At 39.3% G+C, this 15,155-nt stretch overlaps 1 protein-coding gene across 6 annotated transcripts in view; it reads right to left on the reverse strand.

Annotated features, from left to right (window-relative positions):
* The window catches only part of LOC136855945 (tRNA (guanine(6)-N2)-methyltransferase THUMP3-like), a 391,317-nt gene that overhangs the window by 11,586 nt on the left and 364,576 nt on the right, over positions 1-15,155 (reverse strand). For all 6 annotated transcript variants that reach the window (XM_067133504.1, XM_067133515.1, XM_067133478.1 and 3 more), the window contains 2 exons: positions 14,226-14,404; positions 6,759-7,085 (listed from right to left, as the gene is read on the reverse strand). In XM_067133504.1, coding sequence (XP_066989605.1) covers positions 6,759-7,085; positions 14,226-14,404 — 506 coding nt within the window. The remainder of the gene's footprint in view (positions 1-6,758; positions 7,086-14,225; positions 14,405-15,155) is intronic.

Below are 15,155 nucleotides of genomic sequence, written 5' to 3' on the forward strand. Positions count from 1 at the left end.
AATGCTGTTGCAGCCCCCACAGATGCTGGGGAAGCGAGAGAAAATGATCCTGAGCAGCAGAACATCATTAACTGCCTGAAGAGGATGGGGGAGAAGGATGCCCTTCATAGGAGATGAAACATCTTGTGCAAGCTTACTGCCCTTAACAGGGGCAAACTCCGCCTCCCCTAAGAGAGAGAAGCATACATCAATCTGACGACATATACCCCCCTGACCCCTGAGGAGGACAAACTCCTGAGCAAGGGCCTCAATTGCCATTTTATCTCTAGCCCACGTCCAATTGGCAAAACGCTTGAGATCGAATACCTAATGGACTCCATCCTGAAACAGGAAAGCCGTGGCGCCTTGCGAACAACAGATGCCCTCCAAACATTACTTCTGGCCGAATCCCTAACAAATAGGGGGACCTACAAGAGCGACATTGTGAACCGTCGCCTACAGGAAGCAGCAAAAAGTCTACAGGAACGTGCCGACATTACTGTCCGTCATGCTGATAAAACTGCTGCCCTAGTCCTCATTAACACCTCTGAGTACCACCAGAAACTGGACGAAATCCTGGCTGATGCGACGAAGTTTCGATGTATCACAAAGAACCCTGTAGATGAAATCAAACGAGAGGCTAATAGAATCATCAAAACCATCAATGCTGCCACCAATGCAACCCACCTTAACCCCATTACAGGTGATTTTAATCTTGGCTGTATTTATGGTAACGTAAAGACTCACAAATGCAATAACCCCCTTAGACCAATCATCAGTCAAATTCCCGCCCCTACTTACCACCTTGCAAAGAAACTCTATACCCTCTTAACCCCTTATATTCCTTCTACCTATAGTTTGAAGTCGTCTGCAGAGATCCTTGGTCCCCTTAAAAGTTGTGCCCGCCAGAGGATACATTGCATCAGTGGATGTTGAATCCCTTTTCACCAACGTCCCAGTGGACGAAACCATCGAGATGTTCGCCGATCGCGTCTACAGGGACCCATCGACTACACCCCTGTCCATCCCTGAACATGCCCTTTGATCCTTACTTGAACTATGTACTAAGAAGACACCCTTCGTCAACCACCATGGACATATGTACCTCCAGGTAGACGGCGTTGCAATGGGATCCCCCCTCGGAGTCCTGTTTGCGAACTTTTACATGAGCATGGTGGAAGAAAGGGTTTTTGCAGAGATCAAAAAGCCATCCATGTACGTCCGGTATATTGATGACACCTTTATACGTGCTGGTTCCAGCGAAGAAAGTGATGAACTTCGTGCAGCCTTCCACCGACATAGCAGTCTCCGCTTTACCATTGAGCACAGCATGATTAGGGTCATATTTAGTGTTTAAACTTTAGAAATAAGCATTTATTAGCATTTTTAGAGACCATGCCAAACTTACAAGAAAATTCACCCAGCACGAGGGGTTCTGAAACCTAACCTCGCGAAAGTTCGGAGTATGACTGTAAAATAAATGCTGTTGAAACTGCCATTTTGTTTAACAAAACCAATAATAATAATAACAATAGGTATACACATACCAAAGCCTTTCATATATGAAGTATACTTCAGCACAAGCCAGAAAGGCTGTTGGATCTGGTACACAAGGTAGTTAAAACAGTTGATAAGGGGAGGGGGGTTGAAGACAAGGGTTATCCAAGCTCTTCTCATGCATGCCATTCCATTCTTTTCTTTGGTTGTAGGGATGAAGCAGGGTGGTTGAGGTGGGTAAAATCTTTATGAAAGTTCTGGATTGTATCCGTAAGAAAAATAGCTTCGAATGCTACAGACTCGGATGAGATGCAAGGTACCTGGTCAAGACCTAGAAACTATAAAGACTCATCAAAAAGCCACCAGTGGTCCCATGAAAAAAGTGTCCAAGGAGTTATGGGTGACATTTAAGCAGAATGAGGTATACAGGTAGTCTGACAAAGACAGACCCCAGCCCTCATTACTTGAAAACCTGAAATTTTCTTGTGAAAGGCAGGAGATGGTCTCACACCTCTAACTTTGTGTTCCCTCAAGCAGAAAGGGATGCTAAACATTGTAAGAATCACAACCACGCAAATCTAAAATAAAGGGTGTTATGACACCACCTTGTGCCAACCTGTGCTAATGAAGTCACCTATATTCCAGCCTCAAGGAGCAGGTCATTTTCAAATAGCATTTACAAGCACAACAGCATCTCTTCTGGGCTTTCACCAATGAAGTCTTGGAGGGCAGGAAATGAGAAAGTTGAACCTCTCTTCTGGAATCATTGTTCTGAGTTTTTGCTAATAACTCCACAACAAATCAGAATGAGAGGGATCCCACCGCTTACGAATACCAAACGAGTTAACACACATGATGCAGTTTCCTCACTCTTTTGGCAGGACTAAAGCTAAGAGAAAAAGTCTTCAGAGTTAGGTCTCAGAAGGATGGCATGGCAATTCGTCTATTCCCCCCACACAACTCTGGTGGCCAAGTTGGTCTGCCAGAATATTTAACCTGCCCAGAAACTTGACAGGTTGTGCATCTGCAATGCCCACTGACACAGGGTTTGACAACCCCCCCACCCCCCCAACACGCATGCACACCATTTGTTAAAGCAACTACGTTCACGTTGTCACTCACCAACACCACCAAGTGTCCTGCAGACTGTTCTGGAATGCCTGCAACACTACACAGGCTGCTTGCATTTCAAAGATGATGTGAAAATATAGAAAATCCTGTGTCCACACAGCTGAAATGAACTCTCCTCTCAAGTATATGCCCAATCCTTTCTTCAATGCACCCAAAAACAGAAGCATCCAAGGGAAGCTCAGTGGAGCTCACAGTAAGAGAATCCTGTAATTAAGCCACCAAGTGAGGTTTTCTCACACTTCCCAAATCAGTGTTGAGTTGGGTAGGAGGACCCCAAGAGGAAGACAAATTCTGCTTTAGTTGCCCTTGATGAGACCGAAGGTTGCCCTGACTGGGGCAGAAAAAGCTTCTCTAATGATGACAGCTTACCCAGGACTTACCGCCCCACTTCCTCCCACCAGACACAAGCCTACTGGGAAGGCTCTTATTGTTCTGTGTCCAGAAGCATACCAAGATACTTCATCTTCTGCTTGGGGATGAGAGCAGACTACTTTTAGTTGATCACAATCCCTAAGTCATGACAAAATGCTAGCAGAAGACCTTTCTTGGAGAAAGCCAGGCTCAACCAACTGTCCAGGTGCTGCAGGAGTGAACATCCTTATGATGGGCCTAAGGTGAGACTATGGTGAAAACCTGAGGAGCTGTCACCAATCCGAAGCACAGATTTGAACAGGAACAACATCTCATTACAGACAAAGCAGAGGTACTAATGAGAGTCCTGATAAATGGGAATTTGGAAGTATACATCCTGACGGTATATCCAAACCATGAAGGCTCTCACCCAGAAGCTCTCCATCTTCTGATGGGGATGATCTAACACTGTATACAAAATGCAGTTTCCATAGTGAACAGAGTCACCCTATGATGGGCTGAAAACCTGATAATCTTTGAACATTCTGTGCTGAAGTCTCAAGCCCCCTGAAACCTCTACTAGGAAGAGGCAGCTGTAAAACCCCAGAAACCAACAATCTGAAACTCTGACAGCTCTTTTCTTTATCACTGTTTCCACCTTCGCCAACAAGGTTCGAAATTTCTATGAATCCACAGAGTAAATCTTGAATTTGTATTGGAAAGAGCAAAGGTCTTTAAACAGGAGCCTGTAACCATCCTGAAGCTCTGCTACTTGTTGCTGCCATTTTACCCAATGGCTATGGATTTGCAGCACTGAAGGAGAGGCCTCCTGACAGTCTTTGACGATGGGAGATTATTTGTGTCAGCCAACTGACTCATCCAACCAGAGAAGTCCTCTGCCTCCTCCAGGGGAAGGAGTCTGCTGGATCTGCTGGTGGCACAGAAACTCCAGATCCACGGACCAGGAATTTCAACTCTTATCACAACACCACAAGATAACTATGATCATGGAACCTGACCAACAGTTTTGCTTCCTGAGCAAAAGTCTAAAACCCACTCCAAAGTCAATATTGTAGGCAAGGTAGAAGCTAAAGTCACCTTCTCAAGACTACTGCGCTCACAAAAGAGTGAAATAACCTTCTGAAAATGTTGCTCTAACTTTCCCTGAAAAGGTTCCAGAGGAAAAGGTCAGGATACCCCAAGACCAAAACTACCCCCTCTCCCAGAGAAGAGGGAGGGTTATGCCAGAGATGACTTATGCTCCTTCTCTCACTCCTGTTCCCATCCAGCAGCAGTCACGCCTCTTGACAGAGAAGGTAGACAAGAACTATCTGGATCTCCGTCTGAATGGAGTTTGGACCTTGGCACTGATACCCCTTGATTTCAATAGTTTGTCGAAACTGAGTACATACTATGGAGGCCAGCGTGAGGAGTGAGAAGTCACCACTTCTCTTTTCTCTCCTCATGCCTGCAAGAAGTGGAAGAAAACAGAGTTCTCCCTAGAGCAAGAGGACCTAGGTTGCAACCACAACGGTGAGTTTGTGTGTGTGCCAGGCGAGTAGGTGATGCAAGGGTCCTGCCTATGTACCCAAGTTGAGCCCAACTTAGGGTAGTGAACCCAGTGGGGGAATGAGGGGGCTGTGCAATGCCACCCACTCCCTCGCCTTCCCACTATAAGCTGTCAGGCTCTCACCAGGGATGGCATTGCAAAGCCTCCTCACTTCCCAACTTTGGGTCCCCTACCCAGGTTTGGGGCTCAACTTACGGTAGCCCAACTCCAAGCAACTCAGTTGACCCAGTATGGAACAGGACTGAGTGGCCTGTCTCCTCTCCACTCTGAGCACAGGCTCTATAGTATGCACAGGTGAGCAGCAGGTTGGGATCTTGTTATCGTTCATCTTCAGATGGATGTAAGCAGGACCCCTGCACCACCTTCTTGCCCAGCATATGCTCACCGTTGTGGTTGAAACCTTGGCCAGCTTGCCCTGGGGAGAGACACCTGATTTTTTCTTCTTGACATGGTTCTCCATGCCAGTGTCAGGCGAGAGAGATGCAACCATGTCCATGTGAGTATGCCCAGCAACACTAATCCTGTCCAAAATATAATGTTCACCTAACGCACACTGACACCTCTGCTCTGCCGCTGAAAGATGGATAGGGAGAAATCCCCTTGGACCTCTTCCTACAGGCCTTGGACTTCTCATTCTTCCTACACGAGGAAGTCCTATTCAAAGCTTCTCCTCATTCTTCCTACACAGAGGAAGAGTCCTAGTCAAGGAGAAGACAACAAAGACATAGTGGACTTGCACAAAGGAAGAAAGGTGATCAAGACAAGGGGAAGCTTGCTCATCTACAGGCTTCATCACAACCACAGGGTTTACCTATAGTCAAGAAGACACTGAAACTGCAGAAGCAGACATGTTAGATGATTGGTCAGGGTTTCTTCATGCTAGCAAATTTAGGGATGCAACAACTGACAGACTAACTGGGATGTTTTCAAAGATGGCCACATTTTACCAGAGGGATTCAGTGTCATTTCCAAAGGACCTAATGAAACCTTTCTAGGTTTCCTCCTCCTCTTTCCATAAATCACCCCAGTGAGAGAAGTTCAATAGGAACATTCATCACAAGGAAGGGAATGAGTACATTTCCTTCCTCTACAAAAAGTACAATATGTATGTGGGTCTATCAAAATTGGGGACATGAATTCTACGTGGCTGCCCGCAACCCTCACACTGGTGTTGGTCTTGTTTATTCTCCATAACAAAAACAAAAACACAAAAAAACCAGCAAAAGGTAATCACAACACAATGCACAGGGCAGGGTATATGCTCAACGGAATAAAAAACTCGGGGTACTCATCCAAATTTTCAATGACCACACAGAGAAGAGCAGCTATGTCCTATTGCTGAGGCAACAAAAATATTATGGAATGGTGAGGATTGCGTGAGTAGCCCCTTCTATCCCTTAATTTCCACCATTTTGACTACCTTGTTTACCAAGGTTCAACAGCTGTTGCAACTCTCAGTGAGGTATGCTCCATATGAAAGGCAATGGTTGTATCCCTGTAGGAACATATACAAGCTTGTACTTAAGTAACAACATAGCGCTATACTGAAGTGCTTAAGGAAAATTTCATGCCTTATAAGTCAAATGACTCATTTCACATCACTGGTAGCAGTGGTAATAATGAAATTTTGTTAGCAATAAGGAAAATGTAAAAATTCAACCAGGTAAAATAGATGTGTGTGCTCTGAAAACAAATACATTACTGTATTTGGATTCATTACTATTTCGATCTAAAGTATGGTTAGGATCCATGTAAAACATAACAGATGGAAGTACAGGCAGTCTCCTGGTCACAACGGGTCTGGCCTATGACGTTCCAAGGTTATGACGCTTTTCAAATATATTCATCAGAAATTGTTTCCTGGTTTACGATGCAGGTTCCACGGTTACGACGCTGATCCGATGGAAGAAATATGGCTCCAAAATGGCAGAATAATAAAAATTTGGAGGTTCTGTGATGAAAAACTCAATAAAAGAGCAGTTTACATCGTTTTCAACACCCAAAGCATTAAAAGTAAGTTTTCTCAGGATTTTTGACAGTTTTCAAAGATTTTTCGACTTACGACGCAGCATAGGAACTGAACCCCCGTTGTAAACCGGGGACTGCTTGTAATTTATAATTCTAACTTAGCTAGTGCTTATGTTAATTTCTTTAATCTATAAACAGTGGGCAAATATCTTGACAGCATGCATTTTAATGTCTAAGAAGATATGTGAAACTCAAAAATTACCTTGATCATGCTATTGCGATCTTGTGTAAGTAAAACAGCTCGACCAGTTTCAGGCTTAGTAACTCTTGCCATTTCCAGGAGAGCTCTGTAGTATAACACCCGATTATCAACCTTACTGCCAAGCCTTTTGCCAAATGGTAAATCAGAGACTATGACATCTGCTGAGTTGTTCCTGAGGGGTAGCTGTGTAACATCCCAACGTGCTACATCTACAGGCATGGATTTACCTTTTCCCAGTAAGTTGTTGACATTTTCTCTACTTCGTTTCACTGCTTGCTCAAAATTATCTCCTCCCAAATGGAAAGCTTTGGGGTATGTTAAGGAACCCTGTAAACATATATGTATATATAATTAAAATTATGTTCACATGAGATGAGATCTTTCATTCTCATATTTTTTATCCTAATCAAATATCTTGGATAGTTATTATGAAAATCAATAGAATGACATATCTTATTCCAAGGACAAAACTTACTTGGAGTACCAAGGTTTCCTTATCAATAGTGGTTTCAACTTATTAATAAACTATTCTGTTTTCAATCCACATGCATTGAAATGTAAATTAACAATAAAAATAACTTGCTTTACTTGTTCTGATTTTGACTTCTTGGCATAGGAGACACAATGACACTACTAGTACAGTAATGTATGTAGTTATGTTTAAGTATTATAGAACACCTGTGCAACAAGTAGTATTGCTATGGAGTCAAATATACGGTGCAGTTTTTAAAGACCCAAATACAGTAGTCTCCTAAAATCAGTGAGCTACTTAATTTTTTAGCAAATGCATTATACTTCAAAACTATCCAAAAAGAGAATATAGTAAAATTATCCTTAATGCAATCTGTTCTGTTCTGCAACTAGAGTAACAACTGTGCACTGTTCACTTTGTAGCAATCTACTGTTAAAAACTCAATTACAGTCTGTTCTCATAATACTCAAGTTCCTAAAATGCAAAATTTCTAATATGCAAGGTAGGCTCAAACTTACAAGTCTTCATATGCCAAATGTGTTACTATGCAGACATATCTGAGTAAAAAAAAATTAATAAATAAATAAAAACCTGCATATGCGGGCCTCATTCAAAATGTGATCCAGTTCTTACAAAGTTGCAGTGCTACAACAAATGTACTGTGGGATACTACTTGACTCCCCTTATCATAAATCACAAACATTTATTTTAAGATTATCTGCATATTTTTCCTGTATATGCACACCTATATAGCCTACATATACAGCAAACCCCCATATTCACAGGGCATGTGTACCACACCCCCCGCAAATAGCTAAAATCTGCGAATACTTAGAACCCTTCTAAAAACACTTAGAACTGCCTATTTTGATAGTTCAAACCCAGAAAAAACTAAAAATGCTTATACTGGTATTATCCTACTTACAATGGGGTTAGGTTCCAAAAAAACCCATTGTTTGTTGGAAAAAACATATTTTTTTTGGAAAAAACATACCTCGAATACAGCCTAGCCTACACTATAAAGTATACTCTATATATACATGGTATAGTAATTATTGATATCAGCTAATTCTGGAGGTTCATGAAGAGTGACTTATGATAATTCAATACAGAGAAATTGAATAACAAACAAGAATTACCTTAGCCTACACTGTAGTATATCATATACATAGAGGTATACGGTAGCCTAGTCTACATTATACTGTACTCTATATTCACATAATATCGTATTATACAAACATCAACATAACAAATACGCATCTTTTCCATGGATCTTTTAAGATGTTATGCTTTTTTTTGACACTGTCTGAAGTTTAGTATGCAACCATCAGAAATGAAAAAAAATATATATAATTATCATATATACATATTGAAATATAAGACCGCAAAAAAATTTCATATATAATTGTATACAAATCGCCCTGTGAGCAAAACGGTTAAAGCTAATGAGTTATTTTTTTTCTTTGTATTGTACACTAAATTGCGATGATTTTGGTATATAACAAATTGTAAAACGATCAAAGCAACAAAGAGAAAATAATATCACAAAATGATGCATGAATTCGTAACGCACGGACGTGAAAAAAAGTTTTTTTTTAAAATTCACCATAAATAGAGATATTGTGCTAGAGACTTCCCGTTTGTTACACAATTAAGGTAATTGATTGAATATTACTAGACTGTAAGTGTTTTAGCTTACAATTGCAGTTTTCGACCATTTCAGTCGAGTTAAAGTTGGCTGAAGGTTGAATTTTTTTATTTATCGTGATTTATATGAAAATATTTCAAAACTGATAAAAGCTACAACTATGAGTTATTTTTTTTGTATTCTACATGAAATTGCACACATTTCATATATAAAACTTTATGTAATGACTAATATAAAATGGTGCAAACATTACAACAAAGTGATGAAAGAATTTCCGAGATGTTCAGCCGAGTTACAGCGCGCGGACGTAAGGAAAAAGTTTTTTCAAAAATTCACCATAAATCGAAATATTGTGCTAGAGACTTCCAACTTGTTGCAAAATGAAGGCAAATGATTAAATATTACTAGAATGTAAGAGTTTTAGCTTACAATTGTGTTTTTCTACCATTTCAGTCGAGTCAAAGTTGACTGAAGGTTGAAATTTTGGCACATCGTGATTGATATGAAAATATTTCCAAACTGATAAAAGCTACAACCATGGGTTGTTTTTTGTTGTATTTTACATGAAATTGTGCACATTTTCATATATAAAACTTTATGTAACGGCTAATATAAAATGGTGCAAAAATTACGACAAAATGACGAAAGAATTTCTGAAATTTTTAGCAGAGTTACAGCGCAGACGTAAGGAAAAAGTTTTTTTCAAAAATTCACCATAAATTGAGATATTGTGCTAGAGACTTCCAATTTGTTGCAAAATGAAGGTAAATTATTGAATATTACTTGAATGTAAGAGTTTTAGCTTACAATTGCGTTTTTCAACCATTTCGGTCGAGTCAAAGTTGACCGAAGGTTGAAATTTTTTGTAGTCGACGTACGGTACATCCGCTCGTCACCCGACATACAGTACGTCCGCTTGTCACCCGACGTACGGTACGTCCGCTCGCCACCTGACAGACAATTTTAGTCAACTTACGATACGTCCAGTTGGCATTTAAGGGTTAACGTCATTTGTACGATAACTACTGTAATTGTTTACTACCGTACGGCTGTTGTTATCCGATTCAGTTATAAGCAAAACAAGTTTCTTGTACGCATTTACGCAAGAGTATAAATGTTACTAACAATACTTTTATCATTCTCTTTTACTGTTTTAACTAGAAGCTGGGATAAAGAGATGGAGGAAAAGAAGTTGGTTTATTGTAATATGGTCTCTCTCGATGCCTGATTATATGCTGCTGCCTGCGCCCGTGTGAAATTTAAAAATATTTTATATATATTGTTGTGTCGGTTTTAATTGCTTACCCCATCACAAGATTGAATTATTGTATGGCGGATTATCATAATTTGAGCACTACCTGGGTACCTAAGTATTTTAATAGTTTTATCACAAAAAGTGCACTTAATCATGAAAATTATATGAAAATACAGTAATTAGTGAATATTTCTCAGTGAAAAATACCGTGAATGGGCGAATTTTCAGTGAATAATGCGTTTATATGTTCCATAGAGAAATCCGCAAATGGAATGAGTCCACGAATCTTGAGACTGCGAATACGGGGGGTCTGCTGTATATGAATGAATCATGAAATTTAGAAGAAAATGAGGAGTCATAGTGGTTGGAGAGTAATATAGAAGAAAGGAAGCAGGAATGGATGAACAGTAAAGTTCAAAGGCTACAAAAGTGGGTGCTGTTAGACCCACAGGGATGCTGCAAATGCTCTTTAGTAAATCTTCCAGTGCACCAACCTACAGTTTTTGTATGAATACTTTTGGCAAAAAGCAGATGAAGGAACAGGTGGAGACAAGCCCACTCACTTGGTAAGCAATGTCACTTTTTTCTTTAGCAACAGGAACAAATGCAGGGTTGGTTAGGGGTGGGGGTTATGACAGAAGACTTCAGGTTTGTGTATATACACAAACCTTTGTATTTACATGAAGACTCATTTCTTGGGTGGGGTGGAAGGTATTGCCCAGATATCATGACCAGTCACAGATGTGAGCAGGGGAAGGATGACTCCTTTAACAACCCATACATCTTGGTATATGTGATATCAATGATTCCAGGACCCTCTGGTAAACTAGGAGACTATAAGTTGCCAGTGCTAGACAAGATAACATTTTTGGAAGGTAGAACAGTATCATAGCATCCCTGATAAATGACGGAGGTATATACCAACAAAATTCAGAGGTTGGAAGCTCTGTTATGTAACATAACCTGCAACTGGTCCAACCAGTAAGGATACAACTATCTTTCACCGGGATGAAGAAAATCATAGGAAAGAATTCTAACTATTCACTTACATGAACTTGGGCAAGATATTTTTCTGTCATGGAAGAACTCTGAATGCAACATGTATAGCAGCCAGCACAGTCCTAAGGCGAGTCTCCACACTTTATAATGTCCCTGAATGCAACATGTACAGTCCTAAGGCAAATCTCCACACTTTATAATGCCTGTAAGATAGACAGATGGAGGTAAAGGTAGTTTTGTGCTGCTCAACAGCTATGTTAAGTACTTGTGACACAGTGACACAGAGAAGTTCCTTCTGAACAGTAGGAAGGAACAATGTCCCACCTGGTGTAAAAGAGGCAGGTTAGTCCACAGATTTGCAGACTGTTGGGAAAGGAAAACATTCTTCCCTATGACACCAACAACCTCAGAACTTTGCCTTTTGCTTCTCTTTCCAAAGAAATCCCAGAAAATCAAAGACAGCCATCACGTTGCACCAAAGTCCAACTATGCTGTAGCCTGGAGCAAAGCTAAGGTAATCAACTCAAAGGCTGTTACTTTAGAAGATGAGAAAGACATCCTTCAGCACAAAGACATTCCAATTCAAGGTTTCAGCACAGACAGATGGGTCCACCTGTAGTTAGCAGGCCTCAGCATCCTCCAGGACATGATACCTCTGCTGCCATATCGAGAGATGTAAGAAAAAACCTGGCAAGAGGACTGGAGGTTAGAGAACTCAGATCCAGAAATACTCACAGTAACAGGGCAACACAAAAGATGGTATGGACTTGGGGTGAAACCCACGTGTGCTCAGTGGAGAACATCAGGTGCCAAGGGGTACTATTATTACTATTAACAGTATTATTATTGTTATTATTAATAATATAGTCTCCCCTCTTTAATCCGGCACCCTTGGGACAAGGCCACTGCCAGACCACAGAAAATGCCAATGACAAAAATCACCCCTAAAAAACCCACTCTTTAAAATGCTGTCCTAAACTGTGCCCCCCCTCTTTAAAACATAGTCTTGCCTGCTCATTCCTGATATAAATTGCTGTGTTATCAAAGGTAGAACAAAACTTGACAATAGTCAGTATCATACATTAGGTTTAGTTCCTTATACTAAAAAAATTCTGACCTTCGCTGCGTCACAGCTTAACCACAATATAAGCACTGTCAAATTCTGAGCTCCTGGCACTTTTCAATTTTTTCTGGCACTTCAAACTTTTCTGGCTTTCGTTTTTTAGCAAAAACCTTGAAAATCTGTTCTTTTGTTTCTTTAAGTTGCACATGGTGGATGATCCGATGCTATCGTACTCACACAAAGTAGTTGCAGTTCCTTTTTCCAATTTCTTCCAAAACTCCACCTTTTCAAGCACAGATAACAATTTATGCTTACACTTCTTACCTCTAGCACCATTATCTGCACCTCCTGCTCTCTTAGGTGTTTACAATCCCTTATCCAAAATTCTGAAAACTGAAAAGCTCTAAAAACCAAAATTTGTTGTGGAGGGTATGACATCATAAGGTATTAAGATCAATGAAATGTAATGCAATCCCATTCATAATCCCTCTTAGTGTGAAATTTCATGTATTTACTGCATATGATCTCATATTATGTGGCTTTCCGAATTTAATTTTTAACCTGAGAGAGAGAGAGAGAGAGAGAGAGAGAGAGAGAGAGAGAGAGAGAGAGAGAGAGAGAGATTAGTATATCTTAGTTTAACCAGACCACTGAGCTGACTAACAGCTCTCCTAGGGCTGGCCCGAAGAATTAGATTTATTTCACGTGGCTGAGAACCAACTGGTTACCTAGCATACTGCAGTGATCTTTTGTGCTCTATTAACCTTAGCGAGATGGATCTACCTGTCTAAATGTTGTTTTCTTCTTTTTACATGAATCCAAAGTAATTCTTTATAATACTGCATGATTTAAAAATACATTGAAAATAGTATAAGCTATGACTCCCGAGTTAACTCAGGAATGTAAACATCAACATATGCAAAGTACTTCATTATTTATGGGCCAAATTAACGTAAACTAGGGATGCAAAGTCTCTGAGGCCCATGTTGTTTCCATTTTTTTTTTTTTTTCTTCAAATCAAGCACTGTTTCCTGTTATTTACAGGTCAGTTCCAATAACAGACATACACTATCAGAAAGATGAGGAAGAATGCTATTTATCTATGTAAGCAATTTTTCTAAGACTGTATTTTTCAAGTTTTATAGATCATAAAAAAAAGTCCCATAATTACACAATACATAAATGCTCTTGCACACTGATTTGTTGGTACTAACCTTCAGAATGAGGATATCCTCCAATCTTATTCTGTCTCCACATTGGTCCATTTAATGACAATTACTTTAACATCAATATTTATCTATCTTTAATTTTTCATCATTATTATAGATACTTTACACGAACATTTTTCACAAAAACTGATTGTATAAAAAAACTAATTTTTTACATTTCAATTTTTCATAAAAACTATCAGCCCAACTGACTTTAATGTTACATAAGAAGGTCTATTGCTAACTTGAATGTGGAGTAAGTGGTCTAGTCCTACTAAAACTGTTGTTCAATTTCCATATCGTGCATGCTTCAGAAAAACTTTCATTACTCTGATCATCCACTGCAATCAGATGACCTCAGACTAGGCATCTACCACAGTATTATAGAGATACAGTTAATTCTAATACACTTGCCTTTTTTTTAGAGGTGCTTGGTGCAGTTAGGCTGATACTGATTTGTCTGTCTTTTTAAGAACAACATTAAAAGGAAAATGACATTGAGCCACACTATATTAATGTATTTATACCTTTATAATAATAAATACTCTGTTTGGGAACCTAGGCCTACATTAACCTAATTAAGATTACAAAACCTGGTAAGCTAACCAAGAAGTTTTTGGTAAATTCATGTAAATAAAGTCAAGATCTCCCTCCATATCATCTAGATTATATGTACTTGTTTCTGGTTGGGAGTTACCCTGATGTCCCCACATGGATCAGCAATAGGCACTTATAACACTTCTTATAGGTTTGTTCTTCATATGAGCTAAGCACACAAAAAATTAATGGACCATGAACCAAAAAATTAATTATCTACCTTACCTCCATGGGTATTGTTGCTCCACCACACATCGGATCAATAACAACATCTCCAAGTTTTGGAGCTGCTAGACGTATCATATTGTAGCAAGTTGTTGCTCGCAAGTTGGTGGGACCAAAGTTGCTAAGATTGCGCTTAAACAATGGTTCTTTTGTAAGGCACACCCCAACATACACAAATTCTGTAACATTATATAAAAATACATAGAAATATGATACAGGACAGGTAATGTTTGAGTAACTTAGAATAAAACTGGCAAAAATTAAGTCTTTAGATATTTCTTAAACTTATTCAAAACTTTCAAATAGGCAATACACCCAGGTTTTGGCAAAATGATGAAATGTTGGTAATAAGCACCCATTAAAAAAGGGAATCCATACCACGACTACAATGGAAAGATCACATCACAAACTTGGAAGGAGAAAAAGACATGATGGTTGGATATTAGAAACAAATCCAAAATGATTCGGGCATGTGATGTGGAACAGTTAAATACTGTAGCAGGATGGTAATCAATGGGAAGGCCCAGGATGAAATTCACAAGATAGAAAAATGGAGATAATTCATCAGGTGTCACATCCCATCAAGAAGAAATCTAAAATAAATGTGATTCATGTAGCTATTTATTCTTTATAACCTAAATGACTGGAAGTTGGCATAAAGTAAATTCAGATTTTTATTTCTACTTAAACAGTCCCTCATGCTTCATAACATTAACAATAATGTACATATCACTACACTACACTATCCACTTTATTGCAAATATATCTGGTGATTGAAATTAAAAACTAACATTATTACCTCATTCTCTATTAATATTATGTTATTAAAATTCCCAATTTTTTTTCTCTTTTCCTATTAGAGATCTAATATGCATGTGATTCTTCCTTGGTTTTCATCAGAATACTAGTTTGCCAAAAAAAAAAAAAAAA

The sequence above is a fragment of the Macrobrachium rosenbergii genome, chromosome 3, assembly GCF_040412425.1.
Source record: "Macrobrachium rosenbergii isolate ZJJX-2024 chromosome 3, ASM4041242v1, whole genome shotgun sequence".
NCBI classification, from domain to species: domain Eukaryota; kingdom Metazoa; phylum Arthropoda; class Malacostraca; order Decapoda; family Palaemonidae; genus Macrobrachium; species Macrobrachium rosenbergii.